The sequence below is a fragment of the Notolepis coatsorum genome (genome assembly GCF_963971535.1).
Source record: "Notolepis coatsorum genome assembly, chromosome: 14".
Lineage (NCBI taxonomy): Eukaryota > Metazoa > Chordata > Actinopteri > Aulopiformes > Paralepididae > Notolepis > Notolepis coatsorum.
The window spans coordinates 9410825-9423029 of NC_140178.1; the positions used below are offsets into that span (position 1 = coordinate 9410825).

Genomic DNA, 12205 nt, shown 5'->3' on the forward strand with positions numbered 1-12205 from the left:
TCCATTTTTGCACAAAATGAGTTCCCTTCTATCACTAACATTATTGTTTAAGCATTTTTGGTTGAAATACAATTCGGCGATTTTTTTCCTGAATGATTAATTGCGAATATTTTCATGTTGAGCTATAGATTGTGGATGAATAAGCACAGAAAGGTACACACCATGCAAATGTTAATGCTTTATTTGTTTATAAACGAGACGATTTAGAAATGGGCAAATACATTGCGTTGTACAGAGGGTGGAACACGAAAAACGGCAATGACGTAACCACTACACCTCCCCTATATATACAATGTACAGGTGATTAAACTGTACAAAATCATTATACAAATGAGTATACAGGGCGGCCGGTGATACAGCTTGGCCGTCCTGCAACCACAAGTAGGCGGGACAGGAAGCGGTTGGTCGGAGAGGTTTCTCACGTTTACATTTAGTCATTTAGCTGACGCTTATCCAAAGTTCAACAAGTCAGCAGGAAGGGTACCGCTCTGGCAGATAAGGGTAAACAGTATCGAACTTGTGAAGCCATTATCTCATATTTCTTTTTATTATATATCACTGGAGAAGGGAATGGTCCCACAGGAACTTAAAATAGCTAAGATCATCCCTATTTATAAAGATGATGACCCAGCCGTCTTCAACCATTACAGACCTATATCCATCCTGTCTGCCTTGTAAAAAATACTTGAAAAGCTTGTCTATAAAAGATGAATTGAACATCTCAATAAGCACAATATTATTTACAATATCACCAGTACGGGTTTAGAAAGAGACATTCAACACATGGCAATCACACATCTAATTAAAGGGGAACTATTTTACTATTTCTTTCACTATTTGGGCACTTTTACACGATTCCTGTGAGTCTATGGAACACCTCTGTAATTTTTTTTTTTTTGTATTCATTGCTTTGTATTTCTAATCAAGTACTCAAAAACAGCATTTTTCTACCTCAAGATCTTGAGCCGTTTTGAGCCTGGGCTCCAACCACTGTGTGCAGCTCATCATGTGCCTGATGCCACACAGCCACATTATCATGCAGTGGTGTCTCTCTGACATCACAAATCATCACATTTTCAGATGACTCAGTTCAGTGAGGGTGAATATTGTGAGAGGAGAATTGGAAGAATGTGCCAATATGAGAATTAGAGACATAGATCATATTAATATAAGTTCACATAGCTAGGAAACGATGCTAAACACTCAAAAAGGCCATTTATAAGATAGTTCCCCTTTAAGGAAATATACAAAGTAGTGCTGTCAGGCGATTAAAAAAATTAATCTAATTAATTACAGGATTTGTAATTAATTAATCTAATTAATCACATTTGAATCGCATAACCATTTTATGCCTGATTCAGATTCAGATTCAGAGGCATTGATCAGCCTGGCGGCTGAGGGGAAGAAGCTCAGTCTGTGTCGAGCTTTCACAGCCTTCTATAATCATATTTCAAATTGCATGTGTCCGGATGGCAAAATTCAGTACTGTATCTACAAAACCTTCTGTTTAATCATCTTCCATCTATTAATTTGCTTAGATTTTTCAGGTCTGGTCAATTTGAGCATGGTGTTATTCACAGTCAAAAAAAAATTCATTGATATTCTCATTTGGTTCATTACAATTTACTCAAGCCTAGTAACAGTATTTCTGACACTGGGAATACATTCCCTGAGATCCATAGATGTCCCTAGAATCAGATACCAAGAACATGCAAATGGACCATATATAAAAAAAAAGTCTGTAAATGGGTATTCTACATTCTTATGGAATGAATGAGATTAAAAAAAAAAAATTATAAAAAAAAAAAAAAAAAAAATTAATGTGATAAACTGACAGCCCTAATACAAAGCTAAAGACAGAAAGGAAAACACTATACTGTAGGTATTTTTTTGTACAGTCAATCACCATATCCGCCTGCAGAAGCTCTCACATCTTGGAATAAAAAATGCACTGCGTTGGTTCACCAGTTACAGATAAACAGCAGTCTGTATCCTATAATGGGACCAATTCTCCTTTTCTTCCTTTACTTTGCGGTCTGCCACAAGGTTCAATTCTAGGGCCTTTGTTATTTTTGTTATATATCAATGACCTCCCTAACGTCTCAGACAGGCTGTCGAAAATTGTATTTGCAGATGACACAAGTGTATTCTATTCACATAAAGATCATGATACCATCATTAAGGTCTTACATGAAGAACTTAACAAACGATCAATTTGGTTGATCAATGTCTTCTCCGGCTAAGTGGCACAGTGGGCAAGGCGCTCGCCACTAATGCAGGAGATGCTGGGTTCGAGCCCAGCTCTCGGCATTGCTACCAGCTTGGCTGGTTGTTCATACTAACACAATTGGCAGTGTTAGGGGTGGAAAGCTGGTGGGTGGGGATCGGACGTTGTGGACAGCGACTCCTACAGGTCGGTTGGTGCGCCTGCGCAGCAGAATCAGGAAGCAACGGGGGCGGCGTGACCCTCCCACGCAGACCCTCGCCGCTGAGAGATCGCGCTGTGCAGGTGAAAAGATGCGACGGCTGCCTCCTCGAGTACCGGAGGGGACACGTGATGCAAGGCGTCGTCCACATTGCAGCCGGCTTGTGGGATTGATTGATTGATTGAATAGTTTATTGGTTTAGAATGGAAAATCACACATATACATTTGATCACAATATGAAACAGGTATACATTTTCTCCATTTACCAATAGGATTTCATAAAACACAATAAAGCCATAGGCTTGTTTCCATTGTGGTCCTTCATCATTGGTGTCAGTGGATTTATGTACTGGTGTGTGGATGTGGGTGTTTGTAGTGTCTGTATGTCAGGATGTGTGGTATAAAAACAAAAAAATACATAATAATATTCCATTTATAGACAATAAAAGAATAAAAAAGGAACACATATTAAAAACCCTTTGTTCACTACTCCCAGCTTCTGCTACTTATGATCCACCTCTTTATAGCTAATTTAAAAGTGGAGAAGGGGCTTATGGTCTTCAACTCCATTGGTAGGCTATTCCATTGTACTGCTGCTGAATATAGGAATGCGTTTTGGCCTATTTTCCTATTGCATCTCACTGGGACGATGTCTGTAGGGCTCCCTCTTGTGGCGTGTCCGTGTACATCCCTTACCATGTTAAAATATCCACTGAGGTACTGAGGGACAGTATTCCCGAGTATCCTATGTGTTATGTTGAGTTTTATTTGAGAGACCCTCTCCTCAACCCTGAGCCATTTGAGGCTGTTAAAATGTGTCTGTGTAAGGTGAGTCCTGGGATGGAGTTTTAAAATCATTCTAACTAATTTGTTCTGAGCTGTCTGTAGCCTACCTTTCAGTGCTACTGTGATGCCAGTGTACCAGGAGGAGCATGCATAGTCATAATGACATTGGATCAGTGCCCCTGCCAGGACTTCCATTGCTGACCTGTTAATATAGGTGGACACTCTACAGAGAAATTGTATTCTCTGATTGATCTTTGTGACCACCTTTTGTGCCATGCTCACCCCTGATAAGGTGTTGTCCAAAATACATCCTAAGTATGTGACTTCCTCCTTTGCTGTTACCTCGATATCTCCTACCACTACCTTGAACCCAGGAGACCTCTTAAGTCGTATGGCCGACTGGGAGGCATGGCCTAACAAAGTTTGAGACATGGGAGGGTAGAATTGGACAATACGAAATTGGGGATGGGAGAAAAACAGAAACATGGGAGAAAAAGTAGATAAAAAAATAAAAAATAAAACAATGTCCTCTCCAGGTGTGTGTAGGCTCTGTGGAGCATGTAGATGATGGTCTCTCCAGGTGTGTGTAGGCTCTGTGGAGCATGTAGGTGATGGTCTCTCCAGGTGTGTGTAGACTCTGTGGAGCATGTAGATGATGGTCTCTCCAGGTGTGTGTAGGCTCTGTGGAGCATGTAGGTGATGGTCTCTCCAGGTGTGTGTAGACTCTGTGGAGCATCTAGGTGATGGTCTCTCCAGGTGTGTGTAGGCTCTGTGGAGCATGTAGGTGATGGTCTCTCCAGGTGTGTGTAGACTCTGTGGAGCATCTAGGTGATGGTCTCTCCAGGTGTGTGTAGGCTCTGTGGAGCATGTAGGTGATGGTCTCTCCAGGTGTGTGTAGACTCTGTGGAGCATGTAGGTGATGGTCTCTCCAGGTGTGTGTAGGCTCTGTGGAGCATGTAGGTGATGGTCTCTCCAGGTGTGTGTAGGCTCTGTGGAGCATGTAGGTGATGGTCTCTCCAGGTGTGTGTAGGCTCTGTGGAGCATGTAGGTGATGGTCTCTCCAGGTGTGTGTACGCTCTGTGGAGCATGTAGATCAGGGCTATTCAATTAGAAATTCAATTGGGCCAGATTTTAAAACCAGGAAATGTAGATGGGCCAGACATTTTCAGCAGCCTATTTAAAACATTTTTTTTAGCTTTTGGTAATGACAAATTTGAAACAAACGCAAATGAATGTAGTAAAAAAACAACAATGTTTATTGTTTGACTTTTGAAATAAAACAATATTTTTGGTCTCATATCCGACCCAGGCACATCAAAGTGCAGAAATATAATAAAAAAATAGCTATCAATGCACGGGACCATAATAAGGGGCAATAACAGTAAACAATAACACACACACAGACATAACACAACGCCTCCTACTGCACACTGAAGGAACATAACACATGCGTTTGTTTTAAATCACCAGGACATGTGTGATTAGGCATAGGCCCTTGTTTACACATTCCACATTATGTTGATATGTACAGTTAACTGCAGGTTTAAAAAAAATTAAAATGTCAGGTGCATTTCTAAAATAATCCAATAAAACTACAACAAAGGGTAGCCTTTACCTGCTGACATGACTTGCTTAGCGGGAGAAGTGACATATTTTGTTCTGAACGAGACCAGTGACTTTTGGCTCGTAAGATGTCAACGCAATCCGAAGGCATTGGTGAAGATGTTTCGTCTTGTAACTCGAGAACGGAATCACGCTAATAGTGAGGCGACGATCGAAATTCATTAATTAATTAAGATTAATACATTTCGAGTACATTTTCATAACGCGATAATTTGCTGTGTAATTAATTAATCTAATTAACGCGATAAACTGACAGCCCTAATATATACATATCTATATAGAGATACACACACATAAATGCACATACTTACAACACATACATGTATACCTCAAATACAGTCATCACAACACACATTCACACACACACACACACGCGCGCACGCACACACACGCACGCACACACGCGCACACACACACACACACACACACACGCACACACACGCGCACGCACACACGCGCACACACACACGCGCACACACACACACACACTGACTCATTCAAACCTTTATTCACCACTCAATAACGAATTGAGGTTGCCCGGTATACGTCATATGTTGTAGTCCATGCAGGTTTTGGTGGTTAAGAAGTTGTCAAGTACACCGCACGCACGCACGCACGCACGCACGCACGCACGCACGCACGCACGCACGCACACAGACATAGTGATTGCATAGTCATATCAGTGAAATGCTGACACACATGGTGTCACTTTTGAGAAGCGTGGGTGGTTGTATTGACTGGAAACAGGCAGTGTTGAGCCAGCGCCCCCCCCCCCCCCCCCCCCCCCAGCCAGGAAGACATACTCCCTGCACTACGTCTCTGTTGATGCAACAGAGGAGCCTCGTCGAGCGCTCAGCATTCTTCAGAGAGGACAGACAAACACGGTGTTCACGCATACTACAGACACAGTGGTCATACATACTACATACTAGAAACATGTAGTGTGTCGTGTGTGTCATATTATGTTATGATGAATTGAAAATGGGGGACCCTGATGTAAACAAGACGAAAGTCTTTCTCTGGTCTGCATCCCCTTATTAACAATTGTGTGTATTGAGCCGTACTGTATTGTACCCCATTCTGCAATCTGTTAAATAAAGTTATCAATCAATCAATCAATCAATACATACTACAAACACAGGGAATATTCTCCCTCTGCTGGGGGGGGGGCAACCCGTGTTACCAAGTAAACAAATCACGGAACGATGGCCAGTTAGCCCGCAGCATCCTAGTGCTACTATCGTTAGCTCTCAGAACGGTAGCCAGAAGCCCGCAGCATCCTAGTGCTAGTAACGTTAGCTCTCAGAACGGTAGCCAGAAGCCTGCAGCATCCTAGTGCTACTATCGTTAGCTCTCAGAACGGTAGCCAGAAGCCTGCAGCATCCTAGTGCTACTATCGTTAGCTCTCAGAACGGTAGCCAGAAGCATGCAGCATCCTAGTGCTACTATCGTTAGCTCTCAGAACGGTAGCCAGAAGCCCGCAGCATCCTAGTGCTAGTAACGTTAGCTCTCAGAACGGTAGCCAGTTAGCCCGCAGCATCCTAGTGCTACTATCGTTAGCTCTCAGAACGGTAGCCAGAAGCCTGCAGCATCCTAGTACTAGTAACGTTAGCTCTCAGAACGGTAGCCAGTTAGCCTGCAGCACCCTAGTACTAGTAACGTTAGCTCTCAGAACGGTAGCCAGTTAGCCCGCAGCACCCTAGTACTAGTAACGTTAGCTCTCAGAACGGTAGCCAGTTAGCCCGCAGCACCAGCAACGGTAAGCGTGTCTCATTTAATTTCCACCACTGAAGTGGGTTTTCCCCTATCGATTGAGTCCTCCTGTGTGTAGACAACCAGCTCTGCGTGTGCTCGCTCCACTAGTGAGGACTGGTCTCGCCCTCTGCTGGCGCATGCTGTGTGTGCAATACAACCAATGCCGTCCCTGTCAAAACTCTGTTTCAGTGTAATAGAAACTGAAACGCATCTGTGATTTTGACGGTATTGATTTTCAATACCGTCGGGATTTCTAAATACCCTGGTATAACGTAATACCGTCATACCGACCAAGCCTACTAGTGAGCATATTATGCATACATGGTGACAGTAGAATCAAAGTATATAAGAAAATTCATCTTCTTCATCTTCTTCTTCTCCTTCTTCTTCTTCTTCTCTCGTTGGCCGTCGAGGGTGTTGAGCTGTAGAGGGTGTTGAATACACTCAATTGTGATTGGTTTGTTCTGACCTAAGTTACCCCCTTTTCTCCTCCGCTCTCTTTAGATGTGAAGCACCTCTATGAGTCTGCGTCCTTCACTCACTGAGTCACGGCTAGCAACGTGTCCTTGTTCTCGTTATGTAACCCTGATGATGGCGAGGTCTGTGTCTGCTGCTGAAACGCGTTGGTTCTATTGAATTATTGATGATATTATTACTGTTCAATTGCAAAGATACAAAATACAGAATACAGCTTCAGTCCAGGCTGTTGAACACTGCAGTGTGTTGTTTTCTATCGTTCTCCAGGGTGTTGAAGGTGTTGTTCTCTCTGGTTCTCCAGGGCGTTGAAGGTGTTGTTCTCTCTGGTTCTCCAGGGCGTTGAAGGTGTGGTTCTCTCTGGTTCTCCAGGGCGTTGAAGGTGTTGTTCTCTCTCTGGTTCTCCAGGGCGTTGAAGGTGTTGTTCTCTCTGTGGTTCTCCAGGGTGTTGAAGGTGTTGTTCTCTCTGGTTCTCCAGGGCATTGAAGGTGTTGTTCTCTCTGGTTCTCCAGGGCATTGAAGGTCTTGTGGTTCTCTCTGGTTCTCCAGGGCGTTGAAGGTGTTGTTCTCTGTGGTTCTCCAGGGCGTTGAAGGTGTTGTTCTCTGTGGTTCTCCAGGGCGTTGAAGGTGTTGTTCTCTCTGTGGTTCTCCAGGGCGTTGAAGGTGTTGTTCTCCGTGGTTCTCCAGTGCGTTGAAGGTGTTGTTCTCCGTGGTTCTCCAGGGCGTTGAAGGTGTTGTTCTCTCTGGTTCTCCAGGGCGTTGAAGGTGTTGTTCTCTCTGGTTCTCCAGGGCGTTGAAGGTGTTGTTCTCTCTGGTTCTCCAGGGTGTTGAAGGTGTTGTTCTCTCTGGTTCTCCAGGGCGTTGAAGGTGTTGTTCTCTCTGGTTCTCCAGGGTGTTGAAGGTGTTGTTCTCTGTGGTTCTCCAGGGCGTTGAAGGTGTTGTTCTCTCTCTGGTTCTCCAGGGCGTTGAAGGTGTTGTTCTCCGTGGTTCTCCAGGGCGTTGAAGGTGTCGTTCTCTCTGGTTCTCCAGGGCGTTGAAGGTGTTGTTCTCTCTGGTTCTCCAGGGCGTTGAAGGTGTTGTTCTCTCTGGTTCTCCAGGGCGTTGAAGGTGTTGTTCTCTCTGGTTCTCCAGGGCGTTGAAAGTGTTGTTCTCTCTGGTTCTCCAGGGCGTTGAAGGTGTTGTTCTCCGTGGTTCTCCAGGGCGTTGAAGGTGTGGTTCTCTCTGGTTCTGCAGGGCGTTGAAGGTGTTGTTCTCCGTGGTTCTCCAGGGCGTTGACGGTGTTGTTCTCTCTGGTTCTCCAGGGAATTGACTGTGTTGTTCTCTCTGGTTCTCTCTGGTTCTCCAGGGCGTTGAAGGTGTTGTTCTCCGTGGTTCTCCAGGGCGTTGAAGGTGTTGTTCTCTCTGGTTCTCCAGGGCGTTGAAGGTCTTGTTCTCTCTGGTTCTCCAGGTCGTTGAAGGTGTGGTTCTCTCTGGTTCTCCAGGGCGTTGAAGGTGTTGTTCTCTCTGGTTCTCCAGGGCGTTGAAGGTCTTGTTCTCTCTGGTTCTCCAGGTCGTTGAAGGTGTGGTTCTCTCTGGTTCTCCAGGGCGTTGAAGGTGTTGTTCTCTCTGGTTCTCCAGGGCGTTGAAGGTGTGGTTCTCTCTGGTTCTCCAGGGCGTTGAAGGTGTTGTTCTCTCTGGTTCTCCAGGGCGTTGAAGGTGTTGTTCTCCGTGGTTCTCCAGGGCGTTGAAGGTGTTGTTCTCTCTGGTTCTCTGTGGTTCTCTCTGGTTCTCCAGGGCGTTGAAGGTGTTGTTCTCTCTGGTTCACCAGGACGTTGAAGGTGTTGTTCTCTCTGGTTCTCCAGGGTGCTGAAGGTGTTGTTCTCTCTGGTTCTCAGTGGTTCTCCGTGGTTCTCCAGGGCGTTGACGGTGTGGTTCTCTCTGGTTCTCCAGGGTGTTGAAGGTGTTGTTCTCTGTGGTTCTCCAGGGCGTTGAAGGTGTTGTTCTCTCTCTGGTTCTCCAGGGCGTTGAAGGTGTTGTTCTCCGTGGTTCTCCAGGGCGTTGAAGGTGTCGTTCTCTCTGGTTCTCCAGGGCGTTGAAGGTGTTGTTCTCTCTGGTTCTCCAGGGCGTTGAAGGTGTTGTTCTCTCTGGTTCTCCAGGGCGTTGAAGGTGTTGTTCTCTCTGGTTCTCCAGGGCGTTGAAAGTGTTGTTCTCTCTGGTTCTCCAGGGCGTTGAAGGTGTTGTTCTCCGTGGTTCTCCAGGGCGTTGAAGGTGTGGTTCTCTCTGGTTCTGCAGGGCGTTGAAGGTGTTGTTCTCCGTGGTTCTCCAGGGCGTTGACGGTGTTGTTCTCTCTGGTTCTCCAGGGAATTGACTGTGTTGTTCTCTCTGGTTCTCTCTGGTTCTCCAGGGCGTTGAAGGTGTTGTTCTCCGTGGTTCTCCAGGGCGTTGAAGGTGTTGTTCTCTCTGGTTCTCCAGGGCGTTGAAGGTCTTGTTCTCTCTGGTTCTCCAGGTCGTTGAAGGTGTGGTTCTCTCTGGTTCTCCAGGGCGTTGAAGGTGTTGTTCTCTCTGGTTCTCCAGGGCGTTGAAGGTCTTGTTCTCTCTGGTTCTCCAGGTCGTTGAAGGTGTGGTTCTCTCTGGTTCTCCAGGGCGTTGAAGGTGTTGTTCTCTCTGGTTCTCCAGGGCGTTGAAGGTGTGGTTCTCTCTGGTTCTCCAGGGCGTTGAAGGTGTTGTTCTCTCTGGTTCTCCAGGGCGTTGAAGGTGTTGTTCTCCGTGGTTCTCCAGGGCGTTGAAGGTGTTGTTCTCTCTGGTTCTCTGTGGTTCTCTCTGGTTCTCCAGGGCGTTGAAGGTGTTGTTCTCTCTGGTTCACCAGGACGTTGAAGGTGTTGTTCTCTCTGGTTCTCCAGGGTGCTGAAGGTGTTGTTCTCTCTGGTTCTCAGTGGTTCTCCGTGGTTCTCCAGGGCGTTGACGGTGTGGTTCTCTCTGGTTCTGCAGGGCGTTGACGATGGCCGTGTGGATCCAGGCCCAGCAGCTGCAGGGCGACGCGCTGCACCAGATGCAGTCTCTCTACGGACAGCACTTCCCCATCGAGGTGCGACACTACCTGTCCCAGTGGATCGAGAGCCAGCTCTGGTGAGTTGCAGGAAAGGGTGCTACTGTGTGTGTGTGTGTGCGTGCGTGTGTGTGTGCGTGCGTGCGCGTGCGTGCGTGCGTGTGTTTGTGCATAAACACATCTGGAAGTATTTCTCCCTGTCTGCATTTGTTTGTTTACTCAGTGGAGAAGAGTATTATTAGCTGAGGTAAGTAGTGAAAGTCATGATAGTATGCAGTATATAAATGATAAACTAAAAATGATCAACTAAAAACATGTACATGTACTATGAAAGTAAGAACATGTGTGTGTGTGTGTACATGTGTGTGTGTGTGTGTACATGTGTGTGTGTGTGTACATGTGTGCGTGTCTGTGTCCATGTGTGTACATGTGTGTGTGTGGTCAGGGATGCCATCGACCTGGAGAGCCCCCAGGAGGAGTTCAAGGCCAAGCGCCTGCTGGACAGTCTGACCCAGGAGCTCCAGAACAAGGCTGAGCACCAGGTGGGAGAGGACGGCTTCCTGCTCAAGATCAAGCTGGGACACTACGCGGGCCAGCTCAAGGTGAGGCGCGTGGGGGTTAACCTTTCACTACCACACTAAACAGACGGTTAACATTATGTAGTGTGGCAGTGAAAGGATTAACTTTCTGTAGTGTGGCAGTGAAAGGGTTAACCTTCTGTGGTGTGGCAGTGAAAGGATTAACCTTCTGTAGTGTGGCAGTGAAAGGATTCACTTTCTGTAGTGTGGCAGTGAACGGGTTAACCGTCTGTAGTGTGGCAGTGAAAGGGTTAACCTTATGTAGTGTGGCAGTGAAAGGGTTAACCTTCTGTAGTGTGGCAGTGAAATGGTTAACAATTTGACGTGTGGCTGTGAAAGGGTTAACCTTCTGTATTGTGGCAGTGAAAGGGTTTAACCTTATACAGTGTGGCAGTGAAATGGTTAACCTTGTGTAGTGTGGCAGTGCAAGGGTTAACCCTTTGTCGTGTGGCAGTGAACGGGTTCACCTTCTGTATTGTCGCAGTGAAAGGGTTAACCATTTGGTAGTGTGGCAGTGAAAGGGTTAATGATTGCAACCTCTCTCGGGTGCATGAGTAAACAATAGGAGTAGCCCGTGTACAGTATATAAGGGGGGACAGTATATACGGGGGGACAGTAGCCTGTGTACAGTATATACGGGGGGACAGTAGCCCGTGTACAGTATATAAGGGGGGACAGTAGCCTGTGTACAGTATATAAGGGGGGACAGTAGCCTGTGTACAGTATATAAGGGGGGACAGTAGCCTGTGTACAGTATATAAGGGGGACAGTAGCCCGTGTACAGTATATAAGGGGGGACAGTAGCCCGTGTACAGTATATACGGGGGGACAGTGAGCGTGTACAGTATATATACTGGGGGCGTGGACCAGACGGTCAGTATACACAATAGGGCCACTCGACACTTACCAAAGCATACAGTACCACACCAACTCTGTGTGGCATGAAGAGGAATGTGAAACGCTGGACTCATACAGTTTTCTAGGTTCAGCTTGTGCACTGTTGGTTGTATGGTTGTATGGTAGTATGGTTGTATTGTTGTATTCTTGTATGGTAGTATGGTAGTATGGTTGTATGGTTGTATGGTTGTATGGTTGTATGGTTGTATGGTTGTATGGTTGCATGGTTGTATGGTTGTATGGTTGTATTGTTGTATTCTTGTATGGTTGTATTGTTGCATTGTTGTATGGTTGTATTGTTGTATTCTTGTATGGTAGTATGGTTGTATTGTTGTATGTGTAGTTGTTGTGTATGGTTGTATGGTTGTTGGTTGTATGGTAGTATGGTTGCATGGTTGTATGGTTGTATGGTTGTATGTTGTATTCTTGTATTCTTGTATGGTTGTATTGTTGCTTGTTGTATTCTTGTATGGTTGTATGGTTGTATTGTTGTATTTCTTGTAGTGTATGGTAGTATGGTAGTATGGTAGTATGGTTGTATGGTAGTATGGTAGTTTGGTTGTAGGTTGTAGATGGTTGTATGGTTGTATGGTTGTTGGTTGTATGGTTGTATTCTTGTATGGTTGTATTAATTCCTTAGT

The 12205-nt window shown here is 45.6% G+C and overlaps 1 protein-coding gene across 1 annotated transcript in view; it reads left to right on the forward strand.

Moving 5' to 3' along the window:
- The window catches only part of LOC311239911 (signal transducer and activator of transcription 5B-like), a gene marked incomplete at its 3' end in the record, with an annotated part of 141173 nt that overhangs the window by 115548 nt on the left and 13420 nt on the right, over nt 1-12205 (forward strand). Inside the window, exons 3-4 of the mRNA XM_084328355.1 lie at nt 10032-10169; nt 10535-10691. Coding sequence (XP_084184481.1) covers nt 10042-10169; nt 10535-10691 — 285 coding nt within the window. The 5' untranslated portion in view covers nt 10032-10041. The remainder of the gene's footprint in view (nt 1-10031; nt 10170-10534; nt 10692-12205) is intronic.